Source organism: Phasianus colchicus, chromosome 9 (genome assembly GCF_987193195.1).
Source record: "Phasianus colchicus chromosome 9, bPhaCol1.hap1.1, whole genome shotgun sequence".
Classification (NCBI taxonomy): domain Eukaryota; kingdom Metazoa; phylum Chordata; class Aves; order Galliformes; family Phasianidae; genus Phasianus; species Phasianus colchicus.
Genome location: NC_143444.1, coordinates 12,188,078 through 12,208,161, shown reverse-complemented (window position 1 = coordinate 12,208,161; position 20,084 = coordinate 12,188,078). Strand labels below are relative to the sequence as shown.

Here is a 20,084-nt window from a genome sequence, read left to right as displayed (position 1 = left end):
CGGAGGGAGCCCGGCGCTGAGCGCGGCGGAGCGGGCGGCGGTCCCGGCGGGCGGGCGGGCGGCAGGTCCCGCGGCCCCTCAGGGCCGCGCTCCTCCCGGGCCGCCCTCCCGGGGATGAAACTCGGCGGCGGCTTCCTCGGCGGCGGCAAGAGGGCGGCGGCCATGGAGCCCGGCTTCCCCCCCGGCATGGTGATGTTCAACCACCGCCTGCCCCCGGTCACCAGCTTCACCCGGGCGGCCGCGCCCCCCCCGGCGGCCCAGCACCCCCCGCAGTGCGCGCTCCCCCCGCCTTCCGCCGCCGCTTCCTCCGCGGCCGAGCCCCCGGCGCCGCCCGCCCCCCAGGACGTGACTTTCAAGAAGGAGCCGGTGGGGGCTTTCCCCTCCGCGCCCTCCTCCGCGCAGCGCGGCCCCTGGGGCTTCCTGCAATCCCTCGTCAGCATCAAGCAGGAGAAGCCCAGCGAGCAGGAGGAGGAAGAGCCGCCGCAGCACCACCACTACGGGGGGCTCTTCGGGGCGCCGGGCGAGGAGCGGCCCCCGGGCCTGGGGGGCGGCGGCGGCGGCGAAGGCGGCGGGCAGAGCGTGATCCAGGACCTGAGCCTCCTGCAGCACCTGCACCAGCACCCCTCCCGGGACCTGCTGCTGGGCGGCAGAGCCGAGGGCGGCCCCGGCAGCTCGGGCGAGCCGAAGCACGACGCCCAGGTCAAGAAGGCGAAGAGGCCAAAGCCAGAAACTCAGGGAATCAAAGCCAAGCGGAAGCCCGGCGCTTCGTCCAAACCCCCCCTGGTGGGAGACGCGGAAGGTGCCGTCGCGTCCCCGAGTCAGAAACCTCACGTCTGCGAACACTGCAGCGCTGCCTTCAGGAGCTCCTACCACTTGCGCAGGCACGTGCTCATCCACACCGGGGAGAGGCCTTTCCAGTGCAGCCAGTGCAGCATGGGCTTCATCCAGAAGTACCTCCTGCAGCGGCACGAGAAGATCCACAGCAGGGAGAAGCCTTTTGGGTGCGACCAGTGCAGCATGAAATTCATCCAGAAGTACCACATGGAAAGACACAAGAGGACGCATAGCGGAGAAAAGCCATACAAGTGTGACACTTGTCAGCAGTATTTTTCGAGGACTGATAGACTGTTGAAGCACAGAAGAACATGTGGTGAAGCCATAGGTAAAGCAGGTGCTGGAATGGAGCCTGGATCATCGCATAACATGGGTAGCTTGGCTGCGTTGTCTCAGGGAAATACAAATTCCTCAAGGAGAAAAAGCAAAACAAAAAGCGTATCCACTGAAAGCAAAGGAAATAAGTGTAGCAGCAAAGTAGCGGAATCTCAAGTTACAAGTAATGTGGCCATGCCAAATTATGCAGTTGATATTCCTATTGTGTCTTCCAGTGGTGGTCTCATTGGCACGGGCATAGAAGAGCTTCAGAAAAAGGTGCCAAAATTGGTCTTCAAGAAAGGAAGCAGAAAACAGGCGGACAAAAACTACCTTAACTTTGTATCACCACTGCCAGATATTCTGGGGCAAAAACCCCTATCTGGGAAACAGAGTGGCTCTCTAGGCTCGTTAGTAGCCAATACCAGTGTAGAAAATATTGGCCTTCTCCAAAGTCCAAGTGGTAAATCAGGTCAAATAAATAGTAATTACGATGATGCCATGCAGTTTTCAAAGAAAAGAAGATACTTGCAAACTGCAAGCAGTAACAGTGCCTTTTCAATTAATGTCGGACACATGACTTCCCAGCAGTCCGTCATCCAGTCTGCAGGTGTTAGTGTTATGGATAACGAAACTCCATTGTCTCTTATTGATTCAGCATCCTTAAATAGTGAAATAAAGACTTGCCATGACAAGTCTGGTATTCCTGATGAAGTCTTACAGAGCCTTTTGGACCAGTACTCTCACAAATCGGAAGGCCAGAAAGAAGATCCTTTCAGTATAACTGAACAGCGTGTGGACTTGCACAGCTCAGGAGAACATTCAGAGATGGTTCAAGAAGAAAATTTGAGTCCTAACTCTCAAACTGTTTCAAATGATAAGGCGAGCATGTTGCAAGAATACTCTAAATACCTCCAACAAGCTTTTGAAAGAACGACCAATAGCACTGGTTTTGCATTTGGACCCAGTTTCCAGTTTGTTAGCTTGTCTTCAACTCTCCATAACCACACTCTGTTTCAGGACAAACAGATATACACTACATCTCCACTCGAGTGTGGCTTCAGCCAATCCGTTACCTCAGTATTGCCAACTGCGTTGCCAAAACCTCCGTTTGGGATGTTGCTTGGCTCTCAACCAGGCTTTTATTTATCTGCTTTGGAGGCTACGCATCAACAGTTGACTCCTTCTCAAGAGCTGGATGATCTCATTGATCCTCAGAAAACCTTAGAGACTTCATCTAACTACCAGTCGACATCTCAGAAACTGACTGGCCAGAAGGAACAGAAAAACTTAGAATCCTCAACGAGCTTTCAGATCCCATCTCAGGAGTTAGCTAGCCAGATAGATCCTCAGAAGGACATAGAGCCTAGAGCAACCTACCAGATCGAGAACTTTGCACAAGCGTTTGGTTCTCAGTTTAAGTCGGGCAGCAGGGTGCCAATGACTTTTATCACTAACTCTAATGGAGAAGTGGACCATAGGGTAAGGACTTCAGTCTCAGATTTCTCAGGGTATTCAAATATGATGTCTGATGTAAGTGAGCCATGTAGTACACGAGTAAAAACCCCAACCAGTCAGAGTTACAGGTAAGGTCCCGACTGTGACCGAGCTGTGGGGTCTTCTTACTGTAGTTTTACTTTGACAACACTGCCATTGGAATGTTTCTACACGGTCCTATTAAGAATAATGTAACATGCCCTTTCAATGCAACTTTTCATATTTAGTTTATTTTGTTAGCGTGATTTTTTTAGATCTGTTTTATTACGGTTTTTAATCAGGAATCAATAGATTAAAATAGTGTTTTTGTTCAAGTGGCAACGTTTAGCAATCAAATTTACATATATAGATTGTCAGGGAATAGCCCGAAAGTTTAAAATGCAAAAAATTAACTTTGTTCCTAGGACTAAGGTTTATTCTAATTACTTTACTCTCAGGAAAGTGTAACGAAGCATGGGAATTCTATGCACCACTAGTGTAATGGAACTTCCAATTTACAGATAGTGACAAATATATATCTCAAGCTTATTGAGGAAGGGATCTATAACATTTCACATTGCTGTCTCTTATGTCTGGGCTGGTCTGAAAGAATTTTGCTACCTAAACCATGTTGCTTTTCAAGTATTCCTGTTCTTCTAGGTGATGCTGATTCCGGACAGGTTGAGCAGATACTCTTGGATCTGTACTAAGAACCCAAAACGGTAGCTTTAATATAAACAATAATGTCCCCAGAACTCCTTTGTAAGACTGTAATTCCGTAAAGAGTTTCTGTTGACACAAACCTTGAGAACAAAAAGCATGCCTCTGGTTCATGCCATTGTAACCCCAACTTGAAGCTACAGTCGTATTCTAGATGTCCTTTTGGGATGCATTATTTATTTTACATGCCTCTTTTGCTTTTTCCCCGTTTCCACATTCTTTTTCCCCCTTTTCACATTCTTTTGTTTAAGGTTCCCTTTCTTTTGTTGCGCTCTCAATACCTTGATTTGTGTTTTTTTCCTTATTTTACACCTTTTTTCTTCCCCTTTTTGCCCAAATTACCTATTCCCTCTCTTACCCATCTTAGCTAGCATTTAAAAAGTTTTACATTCCAGAAAGTTGCGTACTTACGATGTACTTTCTGATGTCTTATGACATCAAATAATGAACAGCGAACTCCCACACATTTTAGAATTCTGTCAAGGTTTCCGTGTACAGTCAGAAATAATATACTCCCAACTGTACATACCGAGGCCCTGATCCTGCATCAGGATCAGCTGACGTGGACCCCTGTGCCCCTCTTCGTTACTGGTGGTGTCATTGGAGCTCTTTACGGATACAGGGGCTTGCAGCAGTTCATCGCTGCAGGCTCAGGGCCCAAGGCTGCAATTCCATCAAAGGTTTCTGGTGATGATGTCAACTACAAGAGTAGGACTTGAGTGGCTTGTTAATATCAACAGAACTTTTCTTTGGAATTATTGCCTTACGTTATGTATATTTTGTGGTACATTATTTATTATATGTGAATCATGACTAATGCCTGTGGAGCCACGGAAACCTGCTAGAAATACTGGTGGCCATTCAAAGCTGCTGAAAGGCAGTGGCACTGCTCTAAACCACTTTTTTAAAATGTATTTTTTGATTAGTTTTTTAATGTAATTTTGGTGACGTTTATGCTGATGGTTTTTTTTTATGTACTCTTGGTGATGTTTCAGTCTTATGTACTTTTCTGGTGTCAGGAAAGTACCAGTGGTTGTTTGCAGTCTTATTGTGTAATCAGCCTATTACAGGCTTCCATGTATAATAAAGTTATTAACATTGTGCAAGTGTAAAACACTTCTGTTATGAAAGTGGTGTATTATTAAATGAATCGTTACAAAAATCCTTTTGTAATTTCTCCCTTTGTCCCTCACCACTAAAATTTGAAACCTGAGCCCACTTGTAACCTCTTTTACTAGGCAAACTTTCTTTTTCTTACTAATCTAGAATTTGTTCCCAAAAATTCATGTAACTCCATTAACATTTTCTTTATACTTGTTTATGTATTTCATCCTATTTCAGTTTAGAAAAAGTGAACAACAGCTGTTCTCTATACACAGATCCATGTTAACGGGGATGAAATAATCCATAACCACTTGTTGGCTTTTTCAGTACCTCTTCCTTTGTTTTTCAGAGGTTATAATTTACTTTCTTTATATTGTGTGTAGTAGAAATTGCATATGTATTGTTCTGGCTGTTTGCTTTAACTTAATACTAATAAAACCTATTATTCACAAAATCATAAAGATATCACTTCTATTATCCAGTAACGCTTCTGAGAGCATCTTAGGGAAATGTTAAGTGAGAAAGTTCTGAGAAGGTATAACATAACATTACTGGCATGTTCTCAGCTTCTTTTCTTCCTTCAGTTTCTTTTTGGATGAGATCATCTGAATGTGCTATGTTAGAAATTGGGTCTCTGTCCCATATTTTGAGTTGACAAGGGAAAAAAAGAACTAACAAATTTCCTCATACTTTCGTAGAACCTCACCTTTTTAAATCTGTGTTTTTTATATATGATGTTGGTTAAAAAATATTAAAACTGTGTATTGTTAATTTCAAAGATGTTTTGTAATTGCTGAAAATCCTTAATGACACACATATAATGCAATTTTGTTCAAAGTAAAGATTTTAGAAAGTCATCTACCTGTTTTATTTTCTTCCTGAACTAACTTACCTTCTAAGAAAAGCCTAAGTAAGGGTAGTAGAATGGCAGAGTACTTACAAGTATGCTATTTAATTGTGAAGATGGTTTTCAGGTATCCTGAAGTCATATTTTAATTCAACTTTGCATGTAATTATAAGAGTGGTAGTATTGGAAGTCTCAGCAGTGGTGAAGCACTGAAGAACAGAAGATTGCAGTTTGAATCACGGCGGTGAGATGGACGAGAGAAAAATCCTTGAAATCGTGACAAGTAATGTCTTATAGCAAATAAGGATCAAAATCTTCCCACGTAAATATAAGATGATGCTAAATGGTTAATATTCAGCAGATTGCTAGGAAAAAATTGGAAAGATCTTAGAGGGAAAATTGCTGCAATTTTGTCTGTTCTCTCCACAGGTTAATATAATTCAAAAAAGAAACAGCTACAGTTTTCCCAGTTTAACGTGGAAGGAGTTAAAATTCATTTTTCTTTCAGTTAGGTTTAGGAAGAAATCAAGTATGGCTTTATGTGCTAGGTACTGGAAAGATCCTACATGTTAAGTTGTAGTAGTGTTACCGTGTGGATGGAAGATTTATTAAGGGTTGTGGTAGTAGGAAGAGGAGAAAGGAGAAAAAAAAAGGAAAAGAAAAAAGAAAAAACCCTTGAATTTCACCATAGTTCCTGACTTATGTATTTATTTTTTAATCATGGTAGGAAAATGATAACTTATTTCCTATCACTAACAGAGAGAATATAAAGAATTGTTACACGTGATAGAAAATTGTCCATAAAGTGTTATCTTAAAATAGTAGCTCACATAACCTGTTTTTGCTTGGAACAGGCATGATTTGGTACCCTGAATTTGTGAATGTGTTTCTGTATTCCCTGAGATGCTAAAAGTTCACATCTGACTTGCCCCCAGGTAACGTAAAAAAGCTGCCTTATATGTGTGGTAGTTCCTGAATGAGCTGAGTTGGATGCAGACTTGCGGATGGTGGGTGGAATTTTAAAATAATAAACTGGTAGAATAGAAGAGGATGGAAAAGAATGTGAATACATGATGGTGTTGTGAAACTTCACCATTCTACGGTTATGGAGTTAATGGAAAAAAAACAATCTGATGCAACTTGGAAACCTTAAGGAGAATTTGGAATAATTCAGTGTGTGTTGTTACTGTTCTGTTTGTTCTGTGTGTATATTTTTTTTTCCCTGCCTTGTATTGTACGTGTCAAAATATTTCCCTGAATGTTACCTCTGCTTCTGTTTTCTCCACCTGTTAGAAATCAGTATTGTGCAGGTGAGGTGGCTGTTAAAATTGTTTGTTATGCCCCAGAAGATACACGTGAGAAGCTTTAGGTTGCTACGTTCTCACTTTTTTATTGCACATGTGGAAGAAGTCAGGTCACTTTGAAATGGAAGATCCTTTTTTCAGCCCCTTCTGACTACCAGCTTTAACCATTTGGTCTGGAATTTTCCAGGCTTAGTCCTTCTCATGCTTCGTATGCTATCTTCTGCACATATTTCCCAAAACAAAATTAAGGAATAAGACCTTTCTGTTCCATGGACTTTTCATCCTTCTTTAAAATCAAATTAATAATACGTGTGTGTGTGTGTGTGTGTGTGTGTATATATATATATATATACAATAGATATCAATCCTTGAACTAGTGGCATCCATTTTTGGAGATTGGACTTGAGACTGGGTTGGTTGGGTGTCCCTGATTGAGTCACTTGCTGTTTTTGAAAACCCAATCATATTTACTTAGGAGTCCTTAGGAGTCTTTGGAAGGAAATGTGTTTACATTCAGATGCTCGGAAGTTTACTGGTGGTATCTCTGAAGGTGACCCCTTCTAGATAACAGATGATTACAGTTTTTTACGTTAGTTCAAATAGCATTTTCTACTAAGTGCTTTATATTGTGCCATCTGTTTCACATTCTCATATGATAGAGTTGGCTTTCTGGAATGTGTATATAGACCCTTTACTTTTATTGTGATTTTTGTACAATTTCTTTCATACAGGCATTTAAGAAAATAATTTGTGCTATTTTGTGTAGCATTTAGAAATGCAGGATGTACCCCTGTTTACTGAATGAATGGCTATGAAGTACAGATATGCTCTGGTGTTCAAAACATGCGTTTCTTGTCCCCATTTTCACTTGCAGCTAAAACCCAGATTAATTTTAGTATTGTTTCCTAATGCAGTGAGACGTCCCAAGAACAAGTCTCATGCCAGTACATTCTTTTTGTAGCCTCTGATGCTAAAAAATTACTTACTGATGCCCAGTTTCAGTTTGACACCTATGACCTGAAGGGATAGGTAGTGGAATTTCATTTCTTTGACATTGTTTGGAGTTGAGTTCCTTCTGTAAGACCCCTGCTATTCCAAATTCGATCTGTGTAGAGATAAACGGAGGAAAAGATATCAGCTTAGTAAATATGGAATAGCTGATTGTCTAGAATAAAGTAAAAGCTGTGGGGCAGGGTCATGAAGGAATTAAATTCTCTAAGGTGACATTAAGAAGCCTAAATCACTAGCTTGTTCTTTCCCTTCCACTGTGCTCACTGTAAATCTAGCATCTGGGGAATCCACGTTCTGTAAAGAGCAGCCTCGTGAAGCATAGTCCTGCTTCATGCTCTGAGGGTTGTCATCCAATCTGTTGTGCATACAAACAGCAGTGTGCCGTTGCTTGGGAAAAGTACTGTCATCATGTAATCAGTTTGTCTTAATGCACGTACAAGATGCGGTGAATTGAGGATTAGAAAGATTTAGTGATAGCATTTATAAAATTCTAATGCTTATTTTTTAATCTTGCTGCTAATGTAATTTTTTGTATTTAGCATGCTACAATGTTTACATCTTGGTATGTTTTGTTTTTATTAAATTTGTAGCGGATTTTGCGATTTGAAAACATGAAGGTACGCTATAGAGTTGCCTGTGTGCTTGGAGACTTGGTGTTAAATTTGATAAAGTATTACCTGGCCAAGCTGAAGAATGAAGAAAGAAGAACTAATTTATTAGTGTGTTTATTTGATTATTGTAATATACTTCATCTTACCTTAAAATTTGTTCTAAACTGTCTCTATAGCGCTACAAATATAAAAACATTCTATAAACAGCATGCAGTGATTGTTATGCAGGAACTGTAGCCTGTGTCAGATACTCTCTTTGTGCTGCTTTTGATGCTAAACACCTGGTAAAGGTAGGTTAAAACCTGCTCAAGGTAGGTTATTATCATTGACAATTATATAGCATTGCTGTTCACATGGAACTTTGTGCTTCTTGCAAAATGTCATTTTGACGTTCTTTGAAGGCTAAAAAGCAGATTATATTTAATCTCATAATTTCTTTTTACTGTGCATACTTCTCTCTGTACTTGTGCTCTCTTCCCGTTGGAGGGGAGGTTAGAGTCCTGATTGAATCATGATGCAAGTGGGTGCTGGCATTCGGCCAGAAATTGTATTGGCCATGGTAAGGACAGTTCAGGCTGCTCAAAGATTGTGAATATTTTTTCTTTTGGGGGGGGAGGGAGGGGAAAGTCTCAGCGGTGGGCGGTTGTGTTCTGATATGAGTGGGAATAAAATCAGACTGAAACCTGTTCAGAAGACTAGAATTTACAAAGAAATGCATATGCAATTTGAGTGACAAGGTTTTGAATCATTTTAATTTGCTTTCTCCTAACAGGAAGATACGTAGATGTGTGATAAAACACCTTGCGTGTTCTGCCTGAGGTGCTCTAAAGTAGAGTGCATAAATTATGCCTGTGGATCTTATCTGTTAAATGAAATGTATCTCTACAATGAAAAGTGGATTAACTTAAGAAGTGCTTGATAATGTTGGAAAATGAGATTGGTAAGGAATAGCTAATGCAATTGCAGAGGTCATTTATTTTGCTTTAGATAAATGTCTACCTGGAATTTGGTCAAGTTATGCAGGATGATGCATTTACTTATAAGTGCTCCTGGTATTGCATCTTAAGGGGCAGGCAATCATGTAATCTTGGTAGGGAGAATGTGGCCTTCCTCTTGCAGCTTTTCTGTCGTCAGTGATGATTTGCAAGTGTGACACAGCGCAACAAGCTCTGTTACTTAAAACAATTTTTAAAATATTTTTTTATTTTTACTTTTTGTTTGTGAAGACCTGCCACTTCAAAGTACAGACCCATTTCCTGAAAATGAAAAGCTGAAATCTCTGCCAAAACTCTGCCATTATTTCATGTCTGGCCAGCTTCAGTCCAGAGCGTTATTAAAAAAATTATTAGTGGAGGTGTGTTAATAATAACTACTTAAGCTGTGTAGTTAAAGAGATGTGTAAGCCTTAGAAAGTTTGGTCAAATTACATCATAAAGCAGTTTGTGTACCTGCTCTATTCCAGCCCTGTAGCTAGATGGATGTATGCTTGGTGATTTTAGTGTAGAGTGAAATCCATTTGAAAAATGTACGTAATTTAAATGTGGATTTCTGGAGCATTCATAATTGAAACTTCTTTCCAAACTTACTTGTATAATAGTCAACTTCAGTGTTAGTCTAAGGTGAGTCCTACCTCTGGAGATGTTGGAACCTCTTATTGTTTGAGAGATTGTAACCCATTTTGTGTAGATATGGTGAATTTGATTAGTTTTTTATTTATTTTGTAGTCTGGAAATGCAGTCTAGAGTAAAAGTAGTTTCATATTTTACATGTTTCTGGAAATGATGCTTCACAGATACCAAGTGGATGTTAAATGAAGTAAGACAGTTGGTAACTAAAATCATCAGTTTCACTATTTTAAACACCATATTCTGATGATGCTTGCATGTTTTGTTCTTCTCACAATGGAGCTAAACGAAAACCCCTGAGAAAGAGTTCCTTCTAATGTAGCATAATGAAGTCTTTAAATGGGTACAGTTGTAGGTCATCATGAATAGGAATGCAGTGACCTTTGTCTTGACAATGGAGCTGGCACAAGCTTCTCAAAGAGCTGTTCTTTTTTTTTTTTTTTTTTAATTTCTCCGCCAGAAAGGACACAAATTAAACAGAGGATTCCCCTTCTCTCATCAGTGAGCAAAATCAAAAGATTAGAAAATGTATTGTAAATTGTCAGCTTGCAAAATCTAGAAATAACATGGAGTGCTTTCTCTAAACATACATATTTTTTCAGAGATGATGTGTGAGAAGGTAGGAAAAAAAGGGAAGTAGAGGGGCTATCTGCCTTCCAAAGGGCCTTAAGGTTTCTTAAGGTCCTCTGTGATAACCTGGTTTGATTTTTGATACGCAGCAATGAGATACTCAAAGTGGTAATTCGCTTCTTGTAATTCCAAGTATAGAAAAATCACAAACCTGCATGAGATTCCTTTTCCATTTAATTATGCGTGTAACTGTGGGCTTATAATGCACTGCACTGAAGGATTGGAAGGCTCAAGTGTTTGGTGTCCTGTGTAAAAATAAAGAAATAAAAATACGCCAAGTGTTTTGCAGAAAGCAGTGGGTGCTGTGGCTGTTTGCTGCTGAGGAGGGCCCACTGCTCTACCTGTGTACACAAGCGCTTCCTGAATTGCAGTGCTCAGCAATTTTCTTGTACCACGGAGGATCGTCTGTCACTCTTAAATAATAGCACTACCTGCTCATTTAGGGTTTTCTCAAGGTTTCAGCAATGTCAGTCTGAATTGTGCTGTCTTGTAGAGGAGAGGCCTGTGTGGCAAAGCAAACTCTGAAGTGAGCAGTGAAGATAATGGATGGAGATGTTTTTCTAAGGGAGAACTCATAGCTACAAAACTGGTTCTCCATCATCAGAAAATGATTTTTGTAAAAATTTTTTAAGCTCTCTAAAGGAGTAAAAATTGGTTGTTGGGTTCCTTCAGTCAAGGACCCGCTGCTGCCTGCTGGGAGAGCTGCCGGCTGCGCTGCCATAACGGGCTGCGGCATGGGCAGGGCAGGCAGCAGCTGGGGCGTCTGCAGCCAGGAACGAGGTAAAAACAAAAAATTAGCCTAGAATGTTCTGGAAAAGCCATGTGCTAGTGCTGTATGAACGTATCTGGTGTATAGCGAGAGGTGAATTTGATCTGCAAGATCAAAAGTTACGTGGAATAGTTACAGTCACGGTTGCTTAGAAAGACTTGAAAGACATACTCTTCTCTGCAAGTAACACATAACCGTAACATTTACTTAATAAGCTTCATTTGCTATCAGAGCTTTTTATTTTAGTAATTTAGTGTCATATTCTGAGGGAGGTGGAAAGTTAAAACAACGATTTTATTTTCCTCAGGGAAAAAGGTGTGCTGAGGGGTGTGAGGTAAATTCTGAGCGAGCGTCAGGTGCGGTTTCTCCACAGGTAACCAAAGCTGTGGTAAACCAGTTAAACTCTGCTTTTTTGTTACTGTTGTTCAGTTTTGTTTTGTTTTTAACCTCACTGTGTTAATAGAAGCACAGACTGCAAAGTGCCCTGCCTGGCCTCAGCCCGTGCTGGAGAGAGGCCTGTGTGGGAGGCAGGTCTGGGCAGTGGGCACGGGCGCCATTAGGTGCTGAGGGAGCCCAGAGAGGGGAGCCCTGAGATGCTGCTGCTGCTTAGGGAGGCTAAGAGCAGCTTCTGACACACTTGTCAGCTGTCCTTGATCAAAGGGTGCCTGCAGGCTTTGTTCTACCTGACCCGTAATTAGGTAGGATCAAGCACCCTTTTAGTGTGCAGTTGATGAGGAGCTGGGCCAACAAGTAAAGGAGCTGCTCCACGAGTCAGCAAGCTGCACAGCATCGGGCAGGATGAGAAGGAGATCGACTTTATCTTTTGTGAGAACCATGCAGCTTCAAATACTGTTCAACAATTTCATTTAATGACCTGAAGGGTGGGTCGGAGTGCACCCTCAGTAAGTTTGCAGATGATAGAAAACTGGGAGGAGTGGCTGATAGACCAAAGGGTTGTGCTGACTTTGAGAGCAAGCTGAATTGCCTAGTCATCCATCTGGTGACAAATAACCCCAGGCACCACCATGTGCTAAAGCCAGCTGGCTGGAGGGCAGCTTCACTGAGGGTGCTGGTGGACAAAAGGCCAGTGGTATCTGGGGTCCCATTGGGAATGCTTTCAGCACGGTCTGGGAGATGCCCTTCTACTCTACCCAGCACTGGCAAAGCTACACCTGGTGTACTGTGTCCAGTTCTGGGCTCCAAGCATGAGGAAGAGACGGTTACTGGAGTATGTCCAGTGCCAGGGCTATCAAGGTGGAGTATTTTATATTAGGAGAGGCTGAGAAATCTGGAAGTGTTTAGCCTGGAGAAGACAAGGCTCAGTGATCTTGTCAGTGTGTACTAATGCCTGACAGGGAGAGATGAAGGTGAGGAGGCCATACTATTCTCAGGAGGGCATACTGACAGGACAAGAGATGATGGACACAAGTATTGAAACACATTAAATTCCATTGTGTGCAACAGAGAACTTTTATTTTTACTGTAAGTGCTGTCAAATAAAGAATAAGTTGCCAGGAGAGGTGGTGAAGTCTAAATCTGTGGGGATATTTAAAGCCAGTCTAGCTAGACACAGCCCTGGGCAACTTGCTGTAACTGACCCAGATGGAGCAGGAGGCTTGGAGAAGTTGACCTGAAGAGGTCCCTTTCAACATCAACAGCTCTGTGATTCCCTACAGTTTTGTTTGATTATTTTCTGTGATATTGTCTGTGTCAAACAAATGTCAGATTTATGCTGAGGGTACACGATTTGTTTATAGGATATAGTACAGTACAGTATCTGAAAGTGCATTGTTTAAGGGAACGAGAGTGCTAGACAATTCTAGATATTGCCTGGAATACTTCTCTCTGTAGTATTGAGCAGTTAAATGTTTGAGATTTCTAGCTTGGACACTTCAGTTTGCTTTAAATTGCAAGCGTTTTCAATGACAAGACAAGCCTTCTTAGTCTTTAGTTTCTGTTTTCGGACTTCAATGTGAAATCTTTCTTCTATAGAAAGGCAGGCGTAGAGTGTTATCTTATCAGTCTATTGATAAGTTGTAACTGTTAGGCTGTTTCAGGCATTACTGTTAGCTGTCATTTTGGTCACGGGCTCAGTGGTTGCAAAAGATTTTCTTGACTCATTGAGCTAGACTGTTTTTTTTTTTTTTAAGCACGAGTAAAAAGGATGGGGATTAAAAATGCATAAAGGGAATAGGTAACAGCAGGAAATTAAGTTTTGTATTCCAAACCTTTGTATGTCAAGTCTTAACCAAAGCTGGGTATTATGGTGATGTAATGTAGACCCACATTGTGGGTCTGGTCTGCTGTTGCAGAGTTTGGTCTGGTCTGGCTGTTACTTGGGATCAGGGCAGTGTTGCTAAATTAGGTTATTGTGAACCCTGGGATTTCATGTGGTAATAGATATCAATTATAATGGGAAATTTCATACATTTCCGACACCTACTGAAGGACTTGTTTTAAGTAATGGCCCCTGAGGTTAGCATTTTTCTGGCATGCTAGCTATTGGTCTTTCGTTTTTGTTCTTTTGTTTTTTAGGCTTGATTTCATCACGGTCCTTGGATTTTATCAGCGGGTGTTGTTTGGACTAACTCAGTGTTCTCAGCTTCAGCTTTTCTGGCTACTATAAACAGCAAGTCTTTGGTTTATGCTTACAGATATGTTTTTATACATTTAAAGCCTTTTGCATATTATTTGTGTATTTAGTTTGTCAGGTAAGTATAATTTTAATGCTGTGGAAATTTCTGTGAAAATCCCTCGTTCTCAGAGATGTTGTAGTGAATTGATGTTATTTTTTTTTTAAAGAGTAGGCACTGGACTAGTGTCTACTTGAGTCCTGCTGCTAGAACATACTATCCTGTTTGAGAAGCTCAGCTGAATTATAGCTGGACACTATGATAATTCATTTTTACCAGATGTTTTGTTCTAATAACATGTAAAGTAGAGCTATCCCTTTTATCAGGTGTGTCAGTCTGTAGGCACTGAATTTTGGGGATTTGTCAGATAATTAACAACAATATTCAACAGCTATTTAAAAGAAACGATGACCTCAATTTGTAGTCTCAGTATTTGTGGGTTTTTTTTATTGTTTCTTTTTAATTATTATTTTTTTAAGAAAGCTGAGAAGAGAGGCAAAATTCCACATGGTTGAATTTCTATTGATATTCTAGTTTGACAGCAGCCTTTGTCATTTGAACTAGTGAAGTATCTAACTGCTGCTAAGTAGCTGGTTGTATACCAGTGGAGAGAATGTGTGTGAGCTGTTCTCATAGGTAGATGCTGACATATCAACAATGGTGTACTTAGTTATTTTGTTTTTTATTGTGCTCCAGAACACAGTAGCTCTAGCAGACAATCTCTTACTTGTTATCTTAAACTTGATTGTTGGCCGTTCTACCTTGTTCCTATCTTGCTTCTCTTAGTGCAGTACTCAGTGTCTCAACAAATGCAGCAGTTGTATCATTCGTATCTCCCCGTTCTACCAGTCTTTGCCTTCTCTTGTTTTTTAGCTCCCACTTTTATAATCCCACGTGTGTAATATGTGTCCCTTCTCTTCCTGTCCTAATCCTGTTATTTCTGTTCCTGAGATCCCTGCCTAACCAGTTTCCACATCCAATCATGTGTTCTGTTTTTCCTCCTGGTCCTATATGCTATTTCCTTTTGTCTGTTCAGAGATTTTTTCTTCATTGTAGAGTCGGAGCATGGAACATCCTTCCATCTTGAATGTATTTTGAGGATCAGGAAGAGCATCAGAGTGCCGTCCCTGCTCCTACATCGGTTTGATAAAAGCTCCTTTAATTGATGCCGTCACTGAGGAGTCCCTCAGCAGCTTGTTCCCACTTCCATTGCTTGAGCTAGGCCAGGGTTAATATTGCTGTTATTGAATTTAGATGGTGGATTATTTTAAAGCCATAGCCTGTCTTGTATCTTCCACTTGTCTGTTCCAGCAGATAGCTTCATGAGTGGGTGTGACAGGATACCTGAGTTATCTGGGATTGGGTTGGGAAGAATGGATCTGATAAAGCCAGTCTGTCATCTTCCCTGTGATCGAAACTGTGACACTAATTTTGGTACTTACTGCTGTCATGGGATGGTGTTGTTATAACTTGCCTTTATGTGGGTGGCTTGGTTTTGGCAAAGCGGGAGGCATACATTCTAGTATACCAGACGAAGAAGCCGAAATATATTTTTTTTAGAAATCTGTAATGTGAATGGGTGTAGATAGATTTTCTTGAAAATAAGAAATGGTGTAACGCTGCTTCTTTTCTGTACCAACAATACTTTTCTATTGAAACAGAATTATCTTAGGAAGCACCTGTGTTTTTTCGAAGAAAAGAAAAATTTTGCCTAGTTAAGATCAAGTATTTTTTATTAACATTCTTCTTAGAAGTGATTAAGGCTTTCTCAATAAGACTATATATATTTATACGCATCTGCCTGTGTGCACAGAAGGAATCGGACTGTCAGATACAGTTAATGAAAATATCAGACCGAGTGATCAGCTGTGCAGTCAGGAGCTACTGACAGCAAGATGTTGAAAGACTTGGGGGTAACATTTGGAGAGATACAGGCAGTCTACATGCTTGTATTTTTAGTAAATTTTATCAGTTAAGTAATACAAAATGCAGTGACTTCTTAGAACTCCCACTGAAGCATCAGGAATTGCACTGCCTCAGGCAAATTGTGTGACCAGATGCAGTAGCTTGTTTATCTGATGTGGCAAGTTCTGTATTCCTATAGATGAGCTATTGCTGTAAATTGTCCAGTTATAATTCAGTAATCCATTAGACATCTACTCCTTTTGAATGCTGTTTAATTGAATGAGCTGCACTATCAGCAGGACAGGTTACATTACATGAAAGTCCCAAAAGGATGCAACTTGCTGCTCCTGTTGCCTATTCTTTCTAACTGATTAGAATCACAGAATCCTTAGAGCTGGGAGGGACCTTTAAAGGTCATCTATTCTAACTCCCCTGTAATGAACAGGGACATGTGCAGCTAGATCAAGTTGCCCAGGGCTTGATCCAGCCTTGCCTTGAAAGTCTCTAGAGATGGGGCATCCAGCACATTTCTAGGCAGCCCGTTCCAGTGCCTCACCATCCTCACTGTTATATGCTTTTTCCTTATATCCAAGTGAAATCTACTGTCTTTGAGTTTGAAGCCATTTCTGCTTGTTCTTTCAGTACAGACCCTGCTAAGGAGTTGTCCTCCTCTTTTCTGTAGCTTCCTGTTAGTTATTGAAAGGCTGCTATCAGGTCATTTCAGAGCTTTTTCTTCTCCAGGTTGAACAGCCCCAGCTCTCTCAGCCTGTCTTCATAGGAGTGGTGTTCCATTTCCTGCTTCATTTTTGTGGCCCTTGTCTGGACATGCTCCAACAGGTTCATGTCTCTCCTGTACCGAGGAGCCTACAACTGGATGCAATACTCCAGGTGAGGCCTCACTAACATGGAGGAGAGGGGCAGGATCACCTCCCTCAACCTGCTGGTCATGCATTTTTTGATGCAGCCCAGGATGCAGTTGGCTTTCTGGGCTGTGAGGGCACATTGCTGGCTCATTTCCAACTTTCCGTCCACCAGTACCCCCAGGTCTTTTTCAATAGGGCGGCACTCAATCATCCTTCAGCTCATATTGGAAGTGAGGATTGCCTCTACCTGGATGCAAGATATCTTGCATTTGGATTTGTTGAACCTCATGAAGTTCACCTGGGCCTGCTGCTCAAGCCTGTCTAGGTCCTTCTGAATGGCATCCCATCCCTCTTGTGTGTTGACCAAACCCGCACAGCTTAGTGGCATCAGCAAACTTGCTGAGGGGTGTGCTAGACCCCACTGTCAATGATGAAGATATAAAGAGTATCGGTCCCAGCTCTGACCCCTGTGGGACAGCACTTGTCACTGATCTCCATCCAGACATGGAACCTTTGATACCACTCTCTGGACTCAGTCCTGCAGCCAGTTCTTCATCCACTGAACAGTCCACCCATCAAATCCATATCTTTCCAATTTGGAGAGAAGGATGTTGTGAGGTACTGTGTCAAAGGCCTTACTGAAGTCTAGGTAGATGACTTCAGTAACTCTTCCCTTGTCCATTGATGCAGTGGCCCCATCATGAAAGGCCACTAGGTTGGTCAGACAGGATTTGCCCCCTGGTGGAGCCATGCTCGTTCTCCCGTATCACCTCCCTATCTTCCATATACCTTAGCACAGCTTCCGGAGGATCTGTTCCATGATCTTTCCTGGCACAGAGGTGAGACTGATAGGACAGTAGTTCCAGGGATCACCTTTTTTTATCCTTCTTAAAAATGGGTGTGATGTTGTCTTTTTTCCAGTCACCGGGACTTCACCTGATTGCTGATGACTTTTCAGATATTATTGAAAGTGGCTTGGCAATCCCTCAGGATTCTGGGATGCATCTCATCAGGACCCATAGACTTGCAGATGTTCAGGATCCCAAGGTGGTCACAAAAATTATCTTTGCTTACTTGCTTTGCTTGGGAGGGATGTTGCTTTCTCGATCCCCCCTCTGTGAAACCATACATTTGAGGGCTGTCTGGCAAGCAGTTATCAGACAAAACCAAGGAAAAAAAGCTAAGTGCCCCAGCATTCTCCTTATCTGTTGTTACCAGCTTGCCTGTTTCCTGGCCTCACGTTGCACCAGGGGAGATTCAGGTTGGATGTTAGGAAACACTTCTTATATGAGAGAGTGGTCAGGCACTGGAAAAAGCTGCTCAGGGAGGCGGTGGAGTCACTACCACTGGAGATGTGCAAGAGCCATTTAGATGCTGTATTGAGGGATGTGGTTTAGCGGGAAATATTGGTGATACGTGGATGGTTGGTCTGGATGATCTTAGAAGTCTTTTCCAACCTTGGTGATTCCATGACTCTATGAAAATTCACGGACTAAAATTCTCTAATTCCTTATTTATTCCTTCAAATTCTGGTATTATTGCAGAGAGAATGTCTATAAATATGAGAAACTTGAACTTTCTGATTCTTCGTACCATGGTTGAATTTTATGTAGACATGCTATTGGAACAAGAAGAGGACAAACAGATGGAGTCACGTGCCCTACAAGCTGGCAGGTTTCTCAGTTCCGGTAGAACTTATGCCTGTATGACAGCTGCTTTTCACATCAGCAACTTTACTGATTTCTTAAGAATGGGGATTTCTAAGTGTAGTTTTGCCACTGGAAAGTATAAATAGTGGTTAAAAATGATACGAATTCTTATAGGTACATAATTTTATGGTTTTATTGGACTTAAGTCTTCAGAATTCCATTTGATTGTTTAAATGGCTCTGATCTCAACTGTGTTAGTTATATACATAAGCGCTGTCAGTATTGTGTGCGTTATTTTAAAATGCTGTAGTTTGTACAACCATTAAAGAATGCTGAATGTATAAACTGTATGACTGAGTCTCAAATCAAGTTTATCTGGCAGTTTCCTTGCTTTAAAAGTCTGATTTCCTTCACAAGACTGTATTATAAGCTTCAATTTAAGTTTTCAGTTTCTTTTTTCTGATCATCTTACATTAAGGTAGTGCTGGATTATTTAGAATTACAAATAGAACTTTATTTAAATGAAATGGTTTTCAGTGAAATCATATTGCCTTTCCATTATTAAACAGTGAGATTTATATTTGGGCACTGGAACACTGAAGGTCTCTAACTCTGATGTTATAAATGTGAATGCTTCCACTAGCTAATATTTATGATTCTCTTATTTCCTAAAAGGTAACATTATTTGTTAGATACTCATAGTGAAGACCTGAATATCCTTTTCTTTGAATGAAAGCATAACAGTTTTCCTCTGACTGATTGTGCAGTCATGACACAACTGAGGTGAAGATCCAACTTCAAACGTTGCAAGATAAATCATTTCCACATTCTTGCTTAAGTGGCTATTTTAGTGTGGAGAAGCACATTTTCTGTTGAGTGCTAATGCCACTGTCTCCTTGACCCAAGGTCTTAACTATTCTGAGTAAAGTGAGGTAGATAGCTGGTGTAAGAAAGAGTTCGTAAGTAAAATAGTTGCCTGGTTGAAATTTTGCATTTTCTGAACCTTTGGATTGTCCATTGGTATAAGCATTGATCGAACAAAATGTGCCTTATTCAAGATATTAGCAGTCATGTATTCTTGTTAGCTTTTCTTATCTGTAGAAGCGTAGAAGCAGGGCTGGTGGCAGTGGGGTCAGAACCACGCACAGGCTGCGCGATGGCCCAGCAGAAAGGAAGAGCTTCTCAGCTCATTGTTATCTTGCCCAGGTGCTTTGCTCTTGTTTTCAGCTATGAAATCTATTAGAATGAGGCTTTTTTTTCTCCTTTTGTGCTTTTGTCAGTTCCATGGTTTCCTCTGTTGCCACCCAATCCAGTGATGTCTTCCAGTATTGCTGCCCAGCTCTATTTGCTGGAGTCAGGAAATGTGAGGAGAGGTCTCTGCTTCTCTGTTTTACTGCTTTTGTGAGAGCATTTCTGCATCTTTAGTAGAGAGAAGCCAACTTTGGACAATTCCTTTATCTCCACTGTTTCCACCTCCCAAGGAATAGCATCGTGAAGGATAAGATAGTATTTAGCTTCAAATTAATTTCATTGTTTATAATTCAAATAGCAGCTACAGTGAATACTTTTACAAGTGCATCATGCTACTTTTTAAAGGAAATGGAAAAAACATCAGACTCAAAGGCATCTAAAATGAGGCCCTTGATTCACAAAGTATTCTAGTAACAGCCATTGGCAATGAGGAAGTGTTAAAAGTACAGCAGACTCATTTAATCCTGTGTGCTTAAAAGCAGATGGCTTAGAGAATGGGTGGAAAATGAGTTTTCCTAGGAAATAACCTAATGTGCT

General features: G+C 41.2%; 1 protein-coding gene across 15 annotated transcripts in view; it reads left to right on the top strand.

Annotated features, from left to right (window-relative positions):
- Positions 1-73: 73 nt before the first annotated feature.
- ZNF281 (zinc finger protein 281) overlaps positions 74-20,084 on the top strand; it is a 128,609-nt gene continuing 108,598 nt past the window's right edge. For 12 of the 15 annotated variants that reach the window (XM_090146158.1, XM_090146155.1, XM_090146154.1 and 9 more), the window contains exons 1-2: positions 74-8,512; positions 8,995-9,162. In XM_090146158.1, the coding sequence (XP_090002284.1) occupies positions 115-2,739 (2,625 nt within the window). In that variant the 5' untranslated portion in view covers positions 74-114 and the 3' untranslated portion in view covers positions 2,740-8,512; positions 8,995-9,162. The remainder of the gene's footprint in view (positions 8,513-8,994; positions 9,163-20,084) is intronic. The other 3 variants (XM_090146161.1, XM_090146160.1, XM_090146164.1) reach the window with 3 other exon arrangements.